At 37.0% G+C, this 22,077-nt stretch overlaps 1 protein-coding gene across 1 annotated transcript; it reads right to left on the reverse strand.

Moving 5' to 3' along the window:
• Nucleotides 1-830: 830 nt before the first annotated feature.
• Nucleotides 831-8,870, reverse strand: LOC131318164 (la protein 1). Its single transcript, XM_058347968.1, has 10 exons — nucleotides 8,717-8,870; nucleotides 8,478-8,556; nucleotides 7,011-7,160; nucleotides 6,694-6,836; nucleotides 6,094-6,242; nucleotides 3,087-3,188; nucleotides 2,576-3,011; nucleotides 2,021-2,168; nucleotides 1,296-1,374; nucleotides 831-1,113 (listed from the first exon to the last, which is right to left on the reverse strand). Exons 1-10 carry the CDS (start codon nucleotides 8,765-8,767, stop codon nucleotides 1,002-1,004), a joined length of 1,449 nt encoding a protein of 482 aa, XP_058203951.1. The 5' UTR covers nucleotides 8,768-8,870; the 3' UTR covers nucleotides 831-1,001.
• Between the last annotated feature and the right edge of the window lie 13,207 nt (nucleotides 8,871-22,077).

Raw genomic sequence — 22,077 nt, forward strand, 5'->3', positions numbered from 1 at the left:
TGTATTTTGAATCAGTAAATTTATCTTGTGACTGTAATAGCTAAACTATATTTTGAAAAATTATATATATTTAGCAAATTTTCTTAATATAAAATGGAAAGTCGGGGCGTTACATATCCAATATTCCAAATTTCATTTAAAATTTTAGGATACTAAATTTTGAATGAAACTTGAAAAATTGGAGCAACAACTTACACATAATCAATTGAGTTGATTTTTTGTCAGTCCACTAGAAAATTTATTTTAAAATTAATAAACAGTTCAGATAATGTGATGGTCCCTTTTGAACCAATAACTCTCGCCATATAAAAGCAATACTCTAACCATGCCTTGTTCCCTTCGCAATTTAAAAAGAATTTTTCAAAAAATTCCCCTAGATTCTCCATACTTCCAACATTTCTTTCTCTATCTCTCTCCACTTATTACCCCTACTATTTTTCAAAAAAAATTTCAAACTCCAATCCAAACAAAGCTACTTAAGTAGGTCATTTCTCATCTTAAAAAGAATCAAACCAAACGGGACCCATCATATATAAATAAATATATATTTAAGAAATATTAAAATGTAATAAGTCAGTGAACAAAGTAGATAATAAAAAACGGAGGATCTTCCATACTATTTGAAATTCAGAAGAACTGCATGGAGAATTCAATGAAAGGATCTTGTAGACCCTGAAAACAAGCACGAAAGACACCACGTTGTATGTACATTTTCAATACCCTAACCTTCATGCCCAAATGACTCAATCCCTCTCAGTGGCGTCAGACAAGCAGATCACGGTTCGAGAAGAGAGAATTGATATATTCAAACAAGCGAACTCACAAAATAGTGAAAGGAACAAAAATATAACTTCATTAAACACTTCGACATTCATGAAAGCCGAATAATACCGATGGCATAATTACTGTATCACAGGGAAGCACCAAGCTTAGGTTTAAGGGGGAGGGGGGAAAGGAAGAACAGTGCCTAAGTCACAAAATTTTGGAGAATGTAGTGCAAATCAAGCAGCTCCAACTTTCTGAACTTTACCCGGGCGATTTGCAGAATCATCATCTCTAGATCTGGAGTGCTTCCCATGGAACTGTCTCCTGCCTCGATTGTGTCTTCCACCCCTGCTATGCAAAAATGGAAAACGCCTTCAAGATTTTAAGAAATACTATAAACAAATGAGCAACAATGCTGTGCATTAGATGATGGTCATTGTTAAAGCTATGAGCAATAGTTCATAAGCACTTTTTGCAGAAGAGAGGGAGTAGAAAACTTCACTCTGAAACAGAAAATAGATTTTACCCACCTTCCCCTGTTGCCCACACTTTCACGGTGTCTTTCTTGATTCCCTCGGAGTAGACTCCAGTACTCCCTTTCTGCCTCGCCTGACAGTGTAAATAGTCGAATGAGAGAAGTACGAGGTTTACATTTAGAAATAGTACTTGGGCAAAAGAGAAGCTGATCAGCTAACACAAAAATGCTGTTTGCTTAACGGCTCTTGAGTTCTATAAAACATTTTCCATATCACCTTTTGCTGGAGCAAACACATGCCAAACTACGACGATATAATATATGGAATTTTAACGCACTTATGGAACCGTATACCATGTCCCAATACAGGATGCTAAATTTTTTGCCTTTAAACACTGCATAATAATTTCGTGCAGACAGCAAAGCACATGAAACTTGGTCATCACATCACCCCCTCCCCCTCGGCAAAAATTAAAAATAATATCTTCCATCTCTTCCCTGAAGTGTAATTAAGTTAAGAAGATCAAATTACAAACAGACTGGAAAGCTGTCAAAATTTTAATTAAGTATTACCGAAACACTAAGAAGGAAAAGCATTTTGGTAAAAACATTTTTGTTTGAAGATTACTCTCAAGGAAATTTTTCCTACAAATGAATTCCAAAATGAGGAGTGTTGGACATTTCAAATGGATACGTATACCTTACAACTAGTCATGAAAGAAAGCCAAAATTTATCAAGAAGACCCTCAATGAAATATAGAGTAATATGGTGTTGCCTACCAGTGACAGGATCTAAAGTAGCAACGAAATTTTTCACAACTAGACCACCTTCCTCTGCAAGTGCGGCAGCAGCACGGGCTTTCTGGGCAGCCTCTGATTCTTCAAACCGAATGTATCCTGAATCTTCTCCAAACTTAAAGTCAATGAACTGCACAGGGGAAAAACAAATCACAGCAACCTTAGAGTAGACCCCCACAAAACACGATTACAGTTTTCAAAATCAGACTTAAAAGAGATGGCAAAACCACAATGTTGAACCTTTTTAATTGTGATAATTTTTGAAGGGAGAAAAGATGTACAACAGGCGAGTGTAAAACCAGCAGAAGAATTAGTAAATGGAGTAACCCACAAAACTTAGTTGCTATTCTTGGAAAGCACTCTCAATGACTGAAAAAATGAGTTAAATTTAAACTAAATATGAAGAAAACCCAGGAATATGGTGGCCATCAGCACTGCATACGGCAATCCAACGTCAAACCCTCAGACCACTAGAGAAACAGATAGAGAGAGAAAAAGAAAAAGGAAACAAAAAACCAACAGGAACAAGAAGAGTACCTTTACATTTCCATACTTTTGGAAAACAGCCTTCAGATCTTCACGTAAAACAACATCTTTGTTGTCCCTGTATAAAACTGCAGTTGGTTTTCCTTCCTCTGCCACTTTTTTATCGTTCTTCTCCTTCTCAATGGAACTGTCCGGATTCTCCCCGTCACCAGTTTCCTTTCCTTCACTCTCCAAAATAGTTTTCTCATCAACTTTTTCTTCGCTCACCTTCTCAACATTCTCCCCAGGAACTTCTTCATCGCCATTTACACATCCCGACACCTTCTCTTCAGCCTCTTCAGTGGCATGCAATGTGGAATCCCTCTCTCCATCTGCTTCACAAACATCCATATTTTGCTTGATTGCTTCGTGACCATCCTTTTGCTCTGCAGAACTTCCAGCAGACATGCTCTTCAATGTGAATGCAATAATCAAGCCTTTGGGGTAGCTGTAATGATGGGAAAGTCTAATCAGATCAGCTGATAAGTCAAATGTAAACTCCGATAGTTCTCTCAACACTTACGTATCTTTCGGACTTGAATTGTCTTTACGATTAGCACCTGCTTGGTAAGAAGAATTTTCAACTTCTTCAGCTAGCTTTGCTCTATCTGCGTCAAAATCCTTCCTGAGTTGAAAAATGTATATATCAGAAGCTTATATACAATCAAGAATCACTACTCCCATCATTTGCATCAGATTACCATTACTGAACAATCCTTGTAAAATACTTGTAGTCAGTGCTGACGTTCGGGTGGAATTTCTCTAACAAAAAATAATCAGATAAATTCTCCTCTTGAAAAGTACGATTCAACATTTGCAAGTTAAGTTTTGATTGGAGTCCACAATTCTCACATAAAGAGGAACACGAGGATCTAAAGACGTGAGAGCAATCATTCTAAGGTGTTAATACGACAGTACAGGAGGAAAGATCCTGAAACAATAAATTTGTTGCTAACACTTTCACGCTCATTATTGTTAGGTCAGCGTAAGTCTCAAAATCTTAAGCTGTTCGGGAATGAGTCTGGATAACGTATTATATGTTTTCCAACACCCTCCCTAAGGTGCAATTCCATCTTCCACATGGAGACACAAACATTAATAAATGTAGAGAAGCAAAACGCAAACAAATGACAACGAAGAGACTAGAACCCCTGAAACTGCAGCCAAATTCTCTAGAACATAAAAGACATACAGCTTGCCATATGAGCTTACCATAGATTTGCTCGTGATGCATCACGTGAGAGCATCAAACCACATCGAGCAACTTATCAATGTGATCCACTTCTATTCTCAGCAAATTTTCCCTCCACCCTTCAAGTTTCAAGAAATGATTCAATCAAGGGTCACACCCGCACAATATGACCGTGTCAATTTACATGGCATAGTATTTGGCTTGTTATTAGTAAGAGTTATCAGATCTCCACTTATATTGTTTGTTTTGTTTGGAATGGATGTTGAGAATTTCTGACAATAAATGCTCTATATATCTGACCAAAGGGCTAAACAGGCATTTAAGGCAGCTTGGTCCTGCTTTTGCTAGGCGAAATGCATGCACAGAAAGAAAGACTGAGAAGTCTGCATCCACAAATCAAGCCGAAGACGACACAGACGTATTGCGCAGGTGTGACCCTCGATTGAAGCATTTCTTGAAACTTGAATGGCGGAGGGGAAATTAGCTAAGAATAGAAGTGGATCACAATGATAAGCTGCTGGATGTGGTTCGTTGCCCTCATGTGATGGTGCATCACAAGCAAATCTATGGTAAGCTCATATGGCAAACTATTTGTCTTTTATGGCTTTTTTGCTTGTTTATTGACTACTTGCTTGGTCATTAGTATTGATGGAGAAATAGCAAGTACTCTAAAGATGTTAAGGATCCACTATGCAGGATAAAAGGGATGTTTATTTATCATGTGAATCTTCTATATAGTTGGCCATACGGGAGGTTAATCCTTACCCTCTAAGAAGCACGAACACTTCAAAGGTGACGTGTGACAAGACTGACACCTCTCAAACTGTCAAACATATGTTCTACAATCTTTTTCACATGTGATAATTAACAAACAAAAATCTTATTGTGAATAAGTGTCCGACACTCCTTTTGCAACGCCCCCAACAATTCTTAGAAACTTACAAATGTTTGATTATCCAATTATAAAAGTTGGAATCTCATTGTTTAAAAATCAAAACACGGTCATTAGTAGCATTTCCTAGAACCATCCATTTTAAGAATTTCTGGAGTCCCGAGGACAATCTCTCAAATACACATGATGTTGACCCATTTTTCTTTTCTTTGCTGATTATCTAGTAACTTAGGTATCTTTCGCATTTTTTGACTAGGTTACTCCCTCTGTCCCATTTTGTTTGTCCAACCTCGAAAATCTAACTTCTTTAGGGAACATAATGATTACACCTAAAAAGATACAACTTTCCACATTTACCATCAACTTTTTCAAAAAAGTTACTTTATTCTACTAAAGAAAGGGCAAACAGGGAAAAATGATTCAACTAGAAGTCAAATGGACAAACATTTTGGGACACTTAAAGCAAAAAGTGGTCAAACAAATTGGGACGGAGGGAGTATATTGGGAAAACCACAAGTATAACAATATATGATTCAACGGTTTCCCAACATGACCTTGTCATAGTTAGACGGAGCGGGAAGGGGAACGGGAGCGGGAGCGGGGCTATGTAGAAGATCCTAAGTTGGGAATGCCAAAAGGAGTGTGTATATGAACATTTATTTTATGCAAAGATGAGTAAGATAAGAAGGCCCAGTATAGCTTTTATATCGTATTTATGGACTAAACACATAGTTAAGTCAAGTACAAGATGAGAGTCCTACATCTCTCTTACTTCTTTTCTCTTCTTTCTTCTTCCTTGCATATATTTGCAAAGAGAAGTCCAAATTTCTTCCTTGAGTTAAGTGTCGAAGCTCCCATCCTATATAGGAGGGCGCTCCCATCTCGACGAGAGCGAGATGGGAGCGCACCCACTTTGGAAGCTACCTACAACTACGGTCCTTGTCCTTCTTTTTCGAGAAATAACATATCCGTGTGTCCGAGTAGAGTCATATTTTTGTCCTGTGTCCGTATTTGTGCTTCTTAGCATACATTGAAGAACTTTTAAAAGTTACAAAGCTAGTAATGTTTACCTATGCAAGTCTTCAATGTAGTTGTGCCCACTCGTGTCTTCACCTAGCAAAACTAATTAATGGTCCCTCACGGGCTAAAAAGCCTACCTCTTAATCACCCAAACTAAGCCACCAAGAAAAGTTACCCGCAATGAAGAGGTTAAGCATATCTGAGGTATAAAAATAAAAAAGGAGCACAAAAGAACTCTTAGTCTATGTAGAGGAATCTCTTTGCCCTCATAATTCCTTTTATCCTTTCCCTTTCCCTAACTATAACGAATGAACAGCTAAGCAAATGGCACCAACATTACTTACAAATGTTAAAGCAAATAAAAAAGCTTAAATTGAACTTTGAACATCAGCACCAATCTTATAGAAAGTGAAAAGCATGACTTACTTCGGTTTTAATTCTAACTCTGCACCAGCATAAACTAAGCTTTGCTTCAGTATCTTTTCAGCATCTTCCTCACATGAAAACTCAACCAAAGCAGTACCACAAAACAACCTTTTGTCTGCGACATGGCGAGGCAGCCTCACACTGTTAACCTGTTGTAAGTAGAATAAACTCAAATGTCAAAACAGGTCAGCATACGTGGATAGGGAAAAGCCATTAACCGCATAAGCCACAAACTGAGAAGTTCTGCCCAATTGGACATCGCAAAAGACAACTATGAATGGTATAACAGTAGTCATCCCAACATGCTAATCCACTCATTTAAAAACACAATATAATGACCAAAACCTAAATAACAAAGCTCTCAAAAACTTCTACTGAATAAAGCCTGAGGAATCCAAGTCTTATGCTGCAAGCAGTAGTGATCCAACAATAATAACTAGTACGTCAATACTTGAACAAATCTTTTCCGATCCTTTTGCATTAATTAAAATTCAAAACCATTAGAAACCAATCAAAAACAGAAAACAAGACTGACTTGAAAACAAAAAATGAGGAAAGGATTCTCAGTATTGATTACCAAAAAAACGGAGAAAAAAATACCTTGGCAATTTGACCAAAGAAAGACTCCACATCTTCAAGCTTGACATCATACTCCAGGGGAGATGCAGCAATTGTCCTATTGTCTAATTGCTCTATGACTTCCTCTGACTTCAAAAGCTCAGTAGTCCTACCAACCTTCGTCCCTAAATGGGACATATAATGTGTCAACCACGTCATTGTCAAAGGGAATACAAATTCAGCAAGAGGCTACACAATTTCCTGAAATAGTAAGCGACACTTTTTCCTTTTCTTTTCCACATTTTCTTAGGACTCAAACTGCGTGATAACCGTGATATACAAAGATGTTGAACGCTCACCATCTTCAGAAATCTTAAGGAAAGTAGAATTCCTCAAAGTCTTAGCCACAGCTTCCACTGTATCATCTGAAACCTCTTCTGCCTTCACTTCTCCCAAACTAAGATGGCTCCTCATACGAGAGAATGAACATATAAGAGCCAGACTGACCACTGAAGTGTGAGTCAAAGAAAAGCAGAGTAGAGCATAAAACCAAGGAAAATTTACAAAAAAAAAAAAAAAAACCCTCACTTTAAGTGCTTACAGAACTCTTAAAAATGACAGATCTCAAATCCCAAATCAAAACTCTGGGCATTACATTTCACAGTTCAATTAGTATTATTTTTAAATACTTTCACAACCCCCAAAACAAATCATTAAAGGAAAATGAAGTCATAATATTCAGGGATCAACCCAATGTGGGGCTAGAGGGAGCAACTGTCAACTCAAAGTTTCAAAGAAACTCCTTTTCTATAGTGGTAATAAGTAGTATTAGTAATAAATCTAAATGCCTTGTTCAGTTGTGGGTTTGGAAAAATTTTGGGTTTGGTTTTTGGGTAATGAGTGAGGAGAAAAAATAAGGTTTGGGGATAGGGATAATGAGTGGGGAGAGATAGAGAGAGAAATGAGATTAATAATTGGATATAGAGGTAATAAGTGAAGAAAGAAATGATTGAAAATATAGGTAATGAGTGGATTTGGGTTTGGAAATTTTTTTCTAAACCCACAACCGAACAAGGGCTTAGATTTCCCGTCCCATATTATTCTGGAAAAATCTTCTACCGGGCTGCCCAAGATAGAACGGCATTGCTTGATACAGGCACACAAGGAAATAAACCATGATATTTTGACATTTCTTTCACAGTAATAATTGGTCCCACAAAGGATCCACGCATAAAAATTTGCAAAATACATGAACACCCTTTGTGCTAGCGGATGATATTAGATTCTCCAAGGCCATAACCCATAAGATTTCTTCATGTTACATCCACATTAGCTCGAATCACGCGTCCATCCATATTCCATACTAACAATGGAGGCATATGTGCAGAAAAAGTAAAAACTGTGACACATACAGGACAAAAGTACGTTTAATAAATTTATTACTATTATAAAGAAACACCCGTTTGCAGTGACCCTCAATTTTAAGGCCGGCTCACATGAAGTTACCTAAACTACCCCAAAGACTGCCTAAAGAAACCGCTATGAAGAAAGAAAAAAATGCCACCCGAATTCTCTTCTCCCCTCTCTTTCTACTTTCACATCTCAACATTAGGAATTAATCTCAATTAAATATTTTTCTCTTTCCTTTCCAATAATACCATGCATTCCAAAATTCGGTCTAGGCAGCCGACTAGTCGGTGCCTAGGCACGGTGGGTCCAACGCCCTAGATTAAAACCTTCCTAGCCGGCCGACCCTAGGTGCTAGGCGGCCCTCCTCGGCCATTAACGCAGTACACACACACCACACACAGAGAAGAGAAGGATACTGCCATCTTCACTTTCACCGACGGTTTTGGACAGGAATTTATCTCTAGGAAGATTACTATCACTGAAGTAGAACTCAACCTGCGATCAAACAAAAAATAACAAAACAAAAATTAAAAAAAGAAGAAGGTCGGATTCCCCAACACCCCCCCCCCCCCCCCCCCCCCCCCCCCCAACTGTTTCAGAGTATATAAAGAATCTAAAAACCAACTAAGGATGTTAAAAAGATTCGCTATTTAACCTGACGAATGACTTTCTTTGATGTTTCTTGGTCCAAGGAAGCGGCCGCCATTGCTGCTCAGACTTGGAGAGAGAGAGTGCAGAGAGATAGGGTACGGTTTAGGGTTTTGGAGGGGCTTGTATGTGTTTTGCGGAAGAAGAGAGCCTACCCGCTGGTTTGATTGGAGTCTTATAAACTACGCTGACATCCCTGGATACTATTGAAATTACAATTATCACCTCTCATATTTTCTGAACTACCATTGCGAACCCTATCAGTTAACCTTTTTGTTTTGTTTTTTGCTAATTTATCAGTTAACTATTGGAGCATTGACTCAGGATTCCCAAAGCTCTACTATGAAGATGTGGCACTTAGCCTATTTGGCTGTACTCCTTGGCTTTTAAAGAGAAAAGTCGGGGGTTCGAGTCACTTTCTTTGGTTGTTAACTTACTAATTTTCCGTTAATACTTTACTAATGTATAAAATCTTTACAAAAAAAAGGGTCTACTATGAAAAGACGTACAGTTTGCGGGATAAAAAATAAAGTACTTGTGTGCTTAGTGTTTTAGATTTCTTTGCACCAAATTAAAAAACTAATTAAAATCTTTATTGTGGTGTAAAGAAAATTGAAAAATCATGCACGACGGTAATCTTATTTTTATCTGAAAATTGCACGTTATTTTCACAGTGGTGGGCTATCTTTTGCTTACCGGACGAGTATTCAAAAATGAGCCCTGCTATTGGCAAGGAAGATTTGTAGTAAACCATGCAAGAAAAAAAGCGTTTGGGCCCATTCCGTGTCCTACGAAAATCTAGAAAATATTCATAAATTTTTAAATATTATTTTATGGGGCCCTGTAAAAAATCAGCTCCAACAGACACCGGTAAATATTACTTTTGGATTCGTAGAAGCGAATTGAGCAGTTTCACCCATACGAATCCAAAAGTACTAATATTTACCGGTGTCTGTTGGAGCTGATTTTTTACAGGGCTTATAAAATAATATCCAAAAATTTATGGATATTTCTTTTTAGATTTTTGTGGAACCCAGAATAAGCTCAAACACATTTTTTCTTACGTGGTTCCATGCAAATCTTCCTTGCTATTAGAATTTCGTTCAAAAACATAATGTAAATTAAAAAGCAAGAAAAGTAGAATCCAATCATGTACAAAGAATGTGATAGTCTGCTAGATATTAAAATAGTACAATTGAAGAGTATGCGAGGGGTAGATTTGACCATTTTCCTTCCCCCCTCCCTTTCTGTGCAAATGCATAATTTTAGCTCTCTCTCTCTCTCTCTCCACAATTTCTATACAAACCCATTTCACCCAAACAGTAAATTACCACTCCAATTAACAAAAATCACAAAAAAGAAGCAAAAAGATTAATTTTTAGTGCTATCCCACGATTTCTGTACCAACCTATACATGAACAAATTCAAATGAAGCCAGTTGCACTTGCTGGAGATGGCGTGGATCAAATGAATGATGTCGGCGAGCTAGTGAGGTGAACCAGGGCCCAATCGAAGGCGTGCTTGCTATTGGGCTTGTGATCCAATCGCGGCCGCGACAACTCTAGCAGGTTTCTCTGATTCTCTCTCCAGCTCCAGGTCCGCCACCACGGCCGGTATCAGCGACAGTAGCTTCATTTCTCTCCAGTTGTACTCATCTTCCTCCATTTGAGGTTACATTCTCTCTCTCTCTCTCTCTCTCTCAAAATGAGAAACTATCTTTGTAGCTAAGTTAGGAGTTGTGAATCTTACATAGTGGTCGCCAGTGAGGTGTTGCACACCGACACGTATCTGTATATGGGTAATTGAACGGCAATTGGGGGCCGTTGAGGAGGAGGGATGAGGGTGCTTTTTTTTTTTTGAGCTGGATGGCCGGGGGTACTCTTTGTTTGGATTTTTCGATGGGTGGTTGTGTGTTGGGAGGTGGGGGTACGTAGTTGGTGCTGGTCTATGCTAGTCCGAGTGTTTTGGGTTTGGTTGGGAAGGGGAGGAGGGGAAGTAAAGTGATGTACTATTTGTTAATGGCTGGGAGAGAGAGACTGGGGTTGGCGTGAGGAGTGGAATGGCAAATCTACTCCTGAAAAATGGTCACATGCTAAGCACATGACAATTTTTCGTTCAAAAAACTAACACCATCCAACATAGGATTGACATTGAAACCAATTTGAAAGTGGAAGGATATGTTTGTCCAAATTAAAACGTGAAGGACCAAAATGAATTTTTGCTTAAAGTCAAAGGGATAAAACATCAATTTTTCCTTTTATAATTCTTTATAAAGATTAATAAATTCTTTTTGCTAAGAAAAAAACTAGTACAACAACTTATAAATCTTCAGCGCTATATCTAACTTCTTTGTTCTTTTCAAAAACAAATCGAAGAACCACAATTGGATTTTGAGTCCCGAAAATCGCCACCTAAAATCACAAGTTAACTTCCGATCAAGAATTCTACATTCATTTTTATCACCAGGCGCACTGCCCTTTCCCTTAGGAGCGAGCAAGACTATTTTGGTGAATCCCTTCACTCTCCAAAAAACGAGATAGATTCCACTTGACCTCCATCTGCTTTTTTTTTCCGCTTGAAGCTATCTCACGATTTGGATTCAACTGATTGTCCCCGTATTTTTCATTAAACTAACTCACTTATGGCACAATAGAATTCAAAAGTTGAGTTCCGATTAAATTCCAAATTACAAGGCCGAAACAGGAAGTTAAATTTCGAATTATGTGGTGTTATTAGATCGGAAGCTAATTTTCCAAATTTCCTACTACTGTTTTCAGGATTGGATATCCGAACATGTCGGGAAAAAAAATGAACTTCACCCACGTTCCATCCGATTGTTTTGCACTTCAATTGCCTATACATACACATGTATATACAGAGAGAGAGAGAGAGAGAGAGAGAGAGAGAGAGTAGGCGAGATCAATATCAATGCCAATTGCAAGAATTCTCCAGTTTGGAAAGAAAAGTTAATAGTGATTAATTGCAAGTCGTTTATGGGTTGTGGAAGAAAGAGAGGAGAATAAGGGGAAGGGGAGTGACGAAGGAGAAGATAAGAGAGGGAAGAGAGGGTTGTTGGAGGTGGAGGCAAAACCGAATGGGTAGTAAGGGGATGATTTACCGGAGAAGAAATAAGAGAGGGTGATTGGGTGAAAGGAGAGAGAGAAGAAAACCTCTAATTTGCTAGGAATCCCAAAGTCAAACAAGGTGACACTTTCTTTGGATCAAAATGTAGCCCTCGCGTAGATCAACCTTTCTTCTTGCGCTATTTCAAAATTTCCATGTTTGGGCTTTCAATTTGGAAGAAATAGTAATAAAGGTCTGTTGATTAAGAATTTGAGAGGGAGAGAGAGAGTGGCATGTAATAAGGGTTTGTTGATTAAGAGAGAGAGAGAGAGGCGCGAGGAAGAAGCACAGAAAAAAGGAGAACGTCTTATTCTCTGAATTGAAGACTAAAATAAAATTATAAATATCTACTTATAACTCTTCTTCCTAGCATCTTACAACTCATTACATTAACGGCCCGTTTCGATGGAGGATTTGTTTTGGGTGGATTTGTAATGAGGGTGGATATGTAATGAGGGGTGACATGTTAAGAAAGGTAGCCCCACTTTTTAAGAATGATGATTTATTAATGAGGTGTTTGAATAATTTTTTGAGATGGAAGATTTGGAAGGTGGATATGATGGGATAAGATGTCAAATGACTTAATTGCCCCCCTTAGTTATTTAATGGACGAAACAATGTTAGTTTTATTAGAAGTAAAATAAATACATATTTATTTATTAAAAGTGTGATAAAATAAATTCATTGAATCTTTACAATATTTTGTCACTCCCTATTAGTTAAACTTTTTTTTTTGGGAAAAAATTTAAAAAATAAAATAAAATTAGAAATGTTTAAAATGTTGAAAACCCTTTTTGTAATAGAATATTGATTTTTGGAAAAAAAAATTAAAAACCAAAATATATGAATTTTTTTTTTGTTAATTTTAAAAATTAGTTGGGTAGTTGAAAGCCCATGTTCAACAAATAAGTTGGGTGTGTGGTAATTCAAAACACATATTCAACAACTTTTTTTGGTAAATTTTTCGATAAAAGGCACACATTTGTACACTTTTCTTCATCCCATCCTGTATCTCAAGTCCATTAAAAGTAATTTTTAATATTTTGGTCTTTTGTCTCATAATGGCACGCGTCGCATGTCGAGCTTGGAGCGATGAGGAGGAGGAGTCGTTACTAGAAAAATTTACGACTCTTGTAGATTAAGGGGTTTGGCAAGGTGAGCACGGTGCGTTTTGTCCCGCCTACTTGGGAGTCTTGGAAAATTAGATGAGAGCTTCTTTCCCCAACGGGGTATTGCCAAAATTAATATTGAGGCAAAGATTAAGAATTGGAAGCAAACTTGTTTTATACTACAAGACATGCTTCAAAGACCTGGGTTTGGTTGGAATGCAAATGAAAATAGACTGTTGGTAGAAAATGAAGTTTGAAATTAGTTTGTCCAAATAAGTAATCAGTATGCATCAAATATATATAAACTCTTGTTTACGGCAAACTTTAAACAATTTTCCTACTATTTGTGTAAGTCAATCGATGAGTTAGGCACATGAGGGAAATGCAATTTCCCAATTACAATCGATGGTGCCATTGTTTTGGATGTGAGTACTGATGTGGAGAAGTTGGAAGCTTAAGACAGATGTTGGATAATAAATTTGTACCCTTCGTAGTGTACCTCAACTAAATATTTAAATTTATTTGAGATGACTACTTTGTCTTTATATTACAGTCCTAATTTCCATAATCTTTGAAAAAAACGTACAAGTTCATTCAAAATCAAATAGATGTGCTAAGATTATACAACATAAGAAACCTAAGAAAAAGCCTACAACAAAGTATGTGCTTAGACTAGTTCGATGTTGAACTTCCAAACCACTTGCGGATGTGGAACCACTTTGACTTGATTGATGTTCGCTTCGGACCGACTGCATTTGAAAGAGCCGATATCTTTCCTCATGGAACTGTAACAATGCTCCTTCCGCTTCGTCCAACGTTTTATATCTTTTTTTCAAGTTCCCGGAGTACCCATTAACTTGCAGTTCCGCAGTCTCTCAACTTGTATAGATTCCCGGATTACGGCCGACGAAAACCACCCAATAGTATTCTTCATCTTAACTTGTCATTGAAAAATCTATTTGAAAATACCGATTATCACATTACAGTTAACGAATACTAACATGGTGTATATATTGTCACGACCCTGACCCGCCCCTTGAGATCTTAATCATGACAAATGCCAGTGATTTCTCAGCCAAATCACAAATCAAATATCACCTAAACAAGTAATAATCGAAAGGGACTAAAACATAACAGCGGAAGCAAAAGCTAACTTTTTATTGATAACAAACCAAAATCTTACACATGTTTTACAAACTAAAAGGCAAACCTCTCAGAGCTGTGTTTAACTACAAATTTACATACTAAACAAACCATATACAAAGCTAAGTGACCATGAAGCATAATTTCCTTTTCCAAATACTCCCTCCGTTCCAAAATGACTGACCTTTTTGGGACTCCGTGTCATTTTCAAATGCTTATATCTTTTGATTTACGAAGTTTTATATGATTTTGAAAACTTTGTTTAATAGAACTAATTATAATCTATCAAACAAGATCCATATTACATATTTTTTAACATTTACATTGAAAGATATAAGCAATTGAAAATGATACGCTTTTCCAAAAAGGTCACTCATTTTGGAACAGAAAGAGTATACAACACATATCAAAAGTAAACACTACGCCACACTACACGTCGCTTCCTGAATGGTGGAAAAGAAAATACTAAGCCAAAGCTTCTGTGAATGATTAATACTTAACTCACATGCCTTCCGTGGACAATGCAAAATAATTTGATAGTATCTCAAAACAAAGAACTCAAATCCATAAGCCAAACATAATGCACATTCCGCTATTCAAAATTCAAAAGCTACCGGGCGTCCCCGGTAGTGGATAAGCCAAACGTCTACGCATTATCCCAAAATACATACCAACCTCAAACACCCTTGCTAGCCATTAAGCCGTCCCCTAGCAAGACTGGACGTTGGGAATGCCATTAAATAGATTCACAAATATTTCACAAATAAGTCCACCTTTCATTGTTGTTCCATGGAGTACACAATTTATAAAACTTGTTCAATAAGCTCGATCATTAAGGAAAACAAGTTCAAAACCATGTGTTTAGGTATTAAATTACTCACCTCTGCTCTACGAACCACCCAAACTTCCTAAAACAATTAGGCAATAAAAACATGATTAGAAGATGCTAAACAAGCCTATCTTTATGCACATAAGGTCCTAAGGTAAACATATGAAGTTAGATAGCTAGCCCAAGAAGATAATCATAGAATCTGCAGCTTCATCCACTTTAACGCCAAAAACTGACTTTGCACAAGAATAATTAAGACACAATCTTTATGCATTTTTTATGGTCTTTGAGTCTACTTTCAAAATCAGAATCGGATTGCAATTTTATCGCTCAACCTAAAAATTATGGCCGTTTCCCTAAAACGTGTCTGTGAAGTCAGCATAGTCCGAAACTATGCGCTATAAGGTCACGAATTTTTACAGAATTCAATACTTTGAATTTGATTCCGAAATTTTTATCATAGACAAATGACTCATAGAGGAACTCTCAATAAAAATTTCATAATTTTTAGAGATTTTGAACTACCTTAACAAAATTCTCCAAAATCAGGTGAGACTTAGAGTTTTCAATTCTGTAGATTTTCCAGAAAAACGCAGCTTGTTCCTTTTTTGATTTCCGATTCCAAAAGCTTTCAATACACTTCAAACTCACACCAAAACTTCAAAAACATCAAATCCATGCATCAAAACCAGTTCTAAACATGAAATTCAACCCAAAATCCAAGTTCAAAAACATCAAATTCAAGAGGTTCAATTAGGGTTCTTGAGCTTCTATAAATTTAAGAGGTTCAAAAACTCAGATATATTAAAGAGCTACTTCAAAAACATCAAATCCATGCATCAAAACCAGTTCTAAACATGAAATTATTAAAAAGTATTAAGAATTCGATTTTTAATGAATTTTCGAACACCAACCGTTCTGCTGGAAATTGTGTTTCGCTGCACGGAATTTTTGAGTTTGGAGGTGATTTTGACTAGGTTTCTTTATTGTGAAAAATTTGGAAAAAATCAAGGATGAACGTTGGTGTGTGGTAATGGTGTGTACCAAATTTAGGGTTTATTAGATGCATATTCTAAGTTTGGTGGATTTCACAAGTTGATGTGTCCCTGCTAAATTTTGTATTTGCTGCATTGATACATTTTGGGAAAATGGTCATATCTTTTAGCTCGGATATCAGATTAGCGCACGGGTTATTGATTCTGAAACTAGACCCGTATGTCTTTCGGAATATGCGAAGGTCGTGACTTAATTTGTACCAGGTTAAATTAGTTTTTGATTTGAAGTTGATGGACGTGCAGAATCTGTGATTTCGGATAGATTTTTGTGTAACTTTGGACGAGCATAACTTTGTCGTCCGGACTCCGTTTTTAACAAATTTTAAATCAAAATTCATGTACTGGAGGTGTACTTTCTAATGGTTGTAGTATCATGACCTAATTTTAAACCAGTAGGAATTTATGGTCAGAATACGATAGCATGGTTATGATTTTCAAACCGATTTTAAGAGTTATGTCATATTTATACTCTTATGTTTGATTGGGGGCACTTCTAGGCCTTAAGATGGACATATTTGTATTCGTTGGGTATCGTCTAATACCTTATTAGTTTTATAATTTGATATCAAATGGTTGTTAAATGGTTTAGGAGGTGTTGGTGGTCTTGTTAACCTTTTTGACACTTGTTAGCATTGTAAATATATTATGGGGTGTATCATATATTTACTTAAACATTCGAAGGGATTCATATGCTAATAGGAGTTAGCTTGTGATTAGGTAATGAGCTGGTCAAATGGGAGGTGTCGAAACCGTAAGTTTGGTGTATCTCTGTCGATACAAAGGTGACTGTGTTTGATATGATTTTTCTCCATATAATACTGTTGTGGTGGTGGGTGTATATCTTGCTAATTGTAGTTAGCTTTTGATATGGTTATCCTTACTGAGATATTGCTGTAGTAGTGAGTATATATCATGCTACTGTTGTTTAGCTTTGACATGTTGTGAATGTGTGCGTGTGAGTCACACCATGTCGTAAGTCATATCGTTCAATGGACGATGGTTGGGAGCATGGTGTGAGGGACATGAGATTTGGTTGTGCTATGCGTGTTTGATGAAAATACATACTGATGTGTGTTGATTGAACCGCCGAAAGTTAACGTGTGAGGCATACCATGTTGTATGCCATGCCGGCTAATTGTTGGTGGATGAGAGCATGGTATGTGGGACACCTTATCTTGGGTTCATGGGATATGGCAGACGTGCCACTGCATGTGATGTGATTACCTTCATATTGTTGTGTATTGATTATTATTGCTCAGTTGGGTGGATATGTTGGTTATAACTGTTATATACATTATAGTATTTCAGTTACATTGGTGATGTGTATTCATGTTGATATTCCTTCGGGTATTGTGGTATTATGTTGAGCATTTCTATATTTCACACACTCTGGCTTTCCTTTTTGGTTTGCCAGGTAGCAGGTTGTTTAGAGTGGGTCTACTACCGGTCGTCGTGTTGAGGCGTTTTGCTAGCGTCAGGTGGGGTTTTGGTTATGATGTTGTGGAGAGCCTTAGTTGGTGCAGAACTTAATTTGTAAGGAGTTGTAGCTAAGGATAGTTAAAGCTTTTAAATTGTATAGGTTGTAATTAAGTTTGGTCGATGGTTGGCGTTTTGTTTGATATTTGCCTTGGACTTTGTGGATGGTCGAGTTTATTGTAGGTGGTTGATGAAGAAGTTGGTTTATTCAAGTTGTAAGTAAGTCGTCGGTGGATATGTTGAAGTATAGAAATTTTAAAGTACTATAATGCAGATGTTGTTGCTTAGGTATAATCGATGTTGTAGTTGGTTGGTCAATACGTTGACTCATTTTTATGTTAATGTGATAAGTCTTCCGCTGGGTGTTTATTCTGACAGGTTGTGAGGTGTGATTTGGTCTTTTGTGTGGAATGCCACGTGGCTGCATCGACTCGGGCCCACTTTGGATGCTGTTTGCGGGGCGGGGCGTGACAGAGAGAGTAAGATCTTAAAATTCTCCATCTCATCTTCAACACCCCAAAGCATCTCTCCACAACATTTCGTGTCTTGGAGTGCTTCATGTTGAAGAACTCCTCCTGACTCTAAGCATGTGTCCTTGCCTCCAAATATTAATGTGGTATCGTTGACCCCTGTAAGGTGCTAATAATCCCAGCCCATTAGTGTAATCGGCATCGGCGAGTTAGTAATGACCTACAAATGAGAATAGTTGCCTTACATGAGCATGTTTACACAAATGGGGAAGAACGTTCACTAATGGAAAGGTTTTCATTGTCACATACCATGTGAAATTTTCAACCTGTGAGGCCTTACTAAGGTGTTTTCGAGCACTCTTGAGTCTGCGGCAGATCCTTCCGAACTAGACAATGCGTATACAAATTGTAGGTTACGACTACAAACTCCTAACACATTTGCCGCGTAGTCACCCTTCCTTGACCTATAGCGTGCCTTGTGTTCGGTTTGGGGGGAGGACATGTGCTAAAGTTCCGTCTAAAACCCCTAGACAATTCTATGAGAGACAAGAGAATTTTTATTACCATAGTTCATTTATAATCAATAAATGCATTACTATAACTTAACATATAACATTTTATATACCTCAAACCACTTCTACCTAGCATTCGGCTCATTGGCATGAATAGGCTGAGGATGATACCACAAGAATTGTGAAGATGCAATACTGCGATCAAAACTGCGTTGAAATCCTACTGATTGTTTCCCTTGATCTCCAAAATTGTAAAATGGTACGCCTATTCTTCTTATGGTGCGAGAGGATCCACAAAAAGATCGCAACCTTCTCCACAATAGTAACATTTCTAGACGGCTCTAGCCCATTTTGAATAAGTAAATGGCACAACCTCATGAATGTATGCATGCGTACCCTCAATTGGTCATGACGAGATTTGTCATTCCCGCGTACCAACCCATTAAGTGTGTCTATTTGGTGTTGGTAAGCATTAGGATTGGCACAAAGATGAAGCTTTTGTCGAAGCCTTTGTCGATGCCTTTCGGCAATCAAGTCCGTAATTAACAAGTAAAGTTGACGAATACTATTGACTACTCTCATCAAACATAACACTGCTAACAACGCCTTACGGTTTGTCTTCTTTCTTCGTTCATTGTTTGTTAGTCTTGCCATCTGTTTGGTAATGAAATTAAAAAAAAAAAATTAAAGAGTATTAGACCCATGGTAGGCTAGTTATGTTCTTCTAGTATATAGTAACATGTTTACAACTAGTAACATGTTTACAAGTCTTGGTTTTGTTTCTGGCATGCTGTCTTTATGTAATTATCAACGCTATGTTTGATCAAGAATTTGTGAAGGAATTTACCAAAGTAAGGAAAAACGATGAAGACCATAAAACAAATAGGTTTTTCAGTTCATTATCCTTTCTTGCTATGTCATTTCTTTTTCATAAATCTCTTTGCGTATTCCTAATGTAGACATAACCTAGAGCACCTCCCACCAACGAATTAAGGCATATCTCATACCGGAAAAAAATAGCCACAAAAACACAGATCGCATACCCACGAATTAGGGCAAAAACTGACTATGGGGTAAAATAAAAAATTATGGTATATCTCATACTGGAAAAAAACAGCCACAAAAACACAGTTCGCATACCCAAGAATTAGGGCAAAAATTGACTATGGGGTAAAATAATAAATTAGGGCAACTCAGATCAGAAAATGCGATAAATAGGGCAACTCAGATCGCTTGTTCTTGAGATAAAAACCTGTTTGAATCGTGGCAGGGAAATTGGAGAATTAACAAGGCAACTCACATCGCAAACCATAAATTTTTTCATCAATGTAGGTACAACAATGGAGATACACGCAGCAAAAAGGAGGAAGACGAGGAGCCCATATGCATACCTTAGTACAAACGAGGAAAATGAGTAGAATACAGACCGGAGAGTATGGCGGTGGAGTCACCTGATCTAGATTCGGTAACCTCATTCTCTGTGTCTCTCTCTCTTCTCAATCGTTTGTACACTAACAAGAACAACACACAACACATAACAAAAGGGAAAAAGGGAGGGCAGAACAGTCAAATGGAAACTCGGATATAGCAACGACAGGGGGAACCCAGTTCTTGGCAAATCCCCCTTCCCCCTGATTTGTAATCCTAACAGTAACAAATTCCCTTTTCAAATTAAGCGTCCCTTTTCTCTTCCAAACACCGGATATGGTGAGGAGGAGGAGTTGTAATTAGGGGGCCTCATAAATCCGGGAGCTTCTCCCCCATCCAAACAGGTTGTAAGGATCCTAATCTATTAATTAAATAAAATTAAACTTGGATCTCTACAGGAATCTTATGGACTCAAGACCAAAATAGATTGGAGGGTGGTATTCAATGGTGGTGATGTGGTGAAATTATGATGGAAAGGTGGTGGAACCTCTCTCCCTCTCTCCGGCCGAACCCCTCTCTCCCTCTAGATCTCTCTTTTTCTAAAAACTTCGGAATAGGAGTAGAATGTGGGTAATGTAAGAGAGGTGTGTGAAATGGATAGGAGTGCACGGGTATTTATAGGGCAAGGATTCCACCCCTCTTTTCTCTATCTTTCTCTATTCCTTGCTCGCAACTCTAAGGAAAATGACGGCTAGATACAAGTTAGAATAGGATGTTGGTTTTTGGTGTAGGAAATCCCATATTTAAACCATATATCTCCTCCCTTGCTCTTTCCAAATCTACTTTGGATTTTAGAATTCAAAATCTAGGACAGGGTTAGGGTTTTCTAGGTTAGAAAGTCTAGGTTTAGTTTATTTTATTAACAAAACAATGTAATTAATAAAAACAATCCAAGAAAATGTTTAATTTTATTTGAAAAAAATTCGTCAAAAATTCAGATCGTTACAAAATAGTCCATTTATTGTAGAAACATATTACAAACCTATCCAACTAGTCCATTTATTTCCTTAATACTTCATACTCCGTTCTATAAAAAAATATTAATTAACCATCCATGATTATTAAAAGTTAGATTGCAAAATCATAATAAGGATAGATAAAATTCTAAACCTATTTAAACACCTCTATTAAAAATAGACACAATTTTAATTTTAAACAAGTCAATTACAATATATGGAGTATGTACATATTTTTTTAATGCTCAGTTTGGAACTTGTGGAAAGGAAAATAAAAGAAGAGAAAATAGTTTTGAGAGAAAGTAGAGAAAATGTTATAAAGAAAATAGGAGGAAATTGGAATTCATTCTGTTATTTCCCCCCTTTTTTCGATTGGAATCTAAAACAAGAGGGGATTTTTCCCCCTTATCTTCCACAAGTTTCAAAACAAAGTAAAAGGTTATGTTTAGAACTTAGGCATAGTTTGGCGGGAATCTTGAGGAGGAATGGATACGTGATACCAAATTTCTATGGTTTCAACGTTTGGAAGATAAATAAACGAAAATTTGATGCGATATTTTCATTATTCATATGTTTGGAAGAGACAAGAATATGAATTTAGTTCATGATGACACATTTAATCAGGAATTACATTCCAGATTATGCGGGAATCTAATCTATCCCTTACCTCATGGTTCTTCGAGATTACTGGCTCAATCACTCAAAAGAAAATGTTGACTTTGAATTTTCAAAATAATTACTTCTTGGACATGATTATTGAATTAATTTAAACACCGGAATGCAATTATTCAACGTATTAAATTTATAGGAATTTAATTTTTAGTAATAATATTCATAGGAATTTAATTTTTTAGTAATAATATTCCTATTTCTATTCAAGAAAATTCTTAAAGATTCGATTCCCAGTGATCATCTTCCTATACCTAATCAAAAGATTTTGGTCATTAACATAGACTTATGGAAAAGAAAAAGAAAAGAAAAATTCAAAAAATTTCTCACCTATTGTTTAGTTTGGAGAGAGAAGAGAGAAAATAACAAATCCAAGTTTTGGGAATGGAAAAAGATTTCCTTCCATATTCTCCTCAATTTTTTTCGGACTTGTACCCTCGCCGGTCCATGCGTTTGGACTGATGGAGACAGCCCTGATCTAAACTGTCCATTGGTGAATTCAATAATTCATATTTTTCTCATTTACTCTTACCGGTAAAAATTTTGATTACAGCAAAGTAAATGAATGATCCCGATCAAGAGAGTCTGCTCCGGTTCT

Source organism: Rhododendron vialii, chromosome 2a (genome assembly GCF_030253575.1).
Source record: "Rhododendron vialii isolate Sample 1 chromosome 2a, ASM3025357v1".
Taxonomy (NCBI): domain Eukaryota; kingdom Viridiplantae; phylum Streptophyta; class Magnoliopsida; order Ericales; family Ericaceae; genus Rhododendron; species Rhododendron vialii.

What these genes read in the sequence shown, in the direction of transcription:
- LOC131318164 (XM_058347968.1), bottom strand. Translation starts at nt 8,767, where the DNA reads ATGGCGGCCGCTTCCTTGGACCAAGAAACATCAAAGAAAGTCATTCGT. An exon ending in CGGTGAAAGTGAAGATGGCA is followed by an intron (nt 7,161 to 8,477) that starts GTATCCTTCTCT and finishes CTCACACTTCAG; the next exon opens with TGGTCAGTCTGGCTCTTATA. An exon ending in TACTTTAGATCCTGTCACTG is followed by an intron (nt 1,375 to 2,020) that starts GTAGGCAACACC and finishes TTACACTGTCAG; the next exon opens with GCGAGGCAGAAAGGGAGTAC.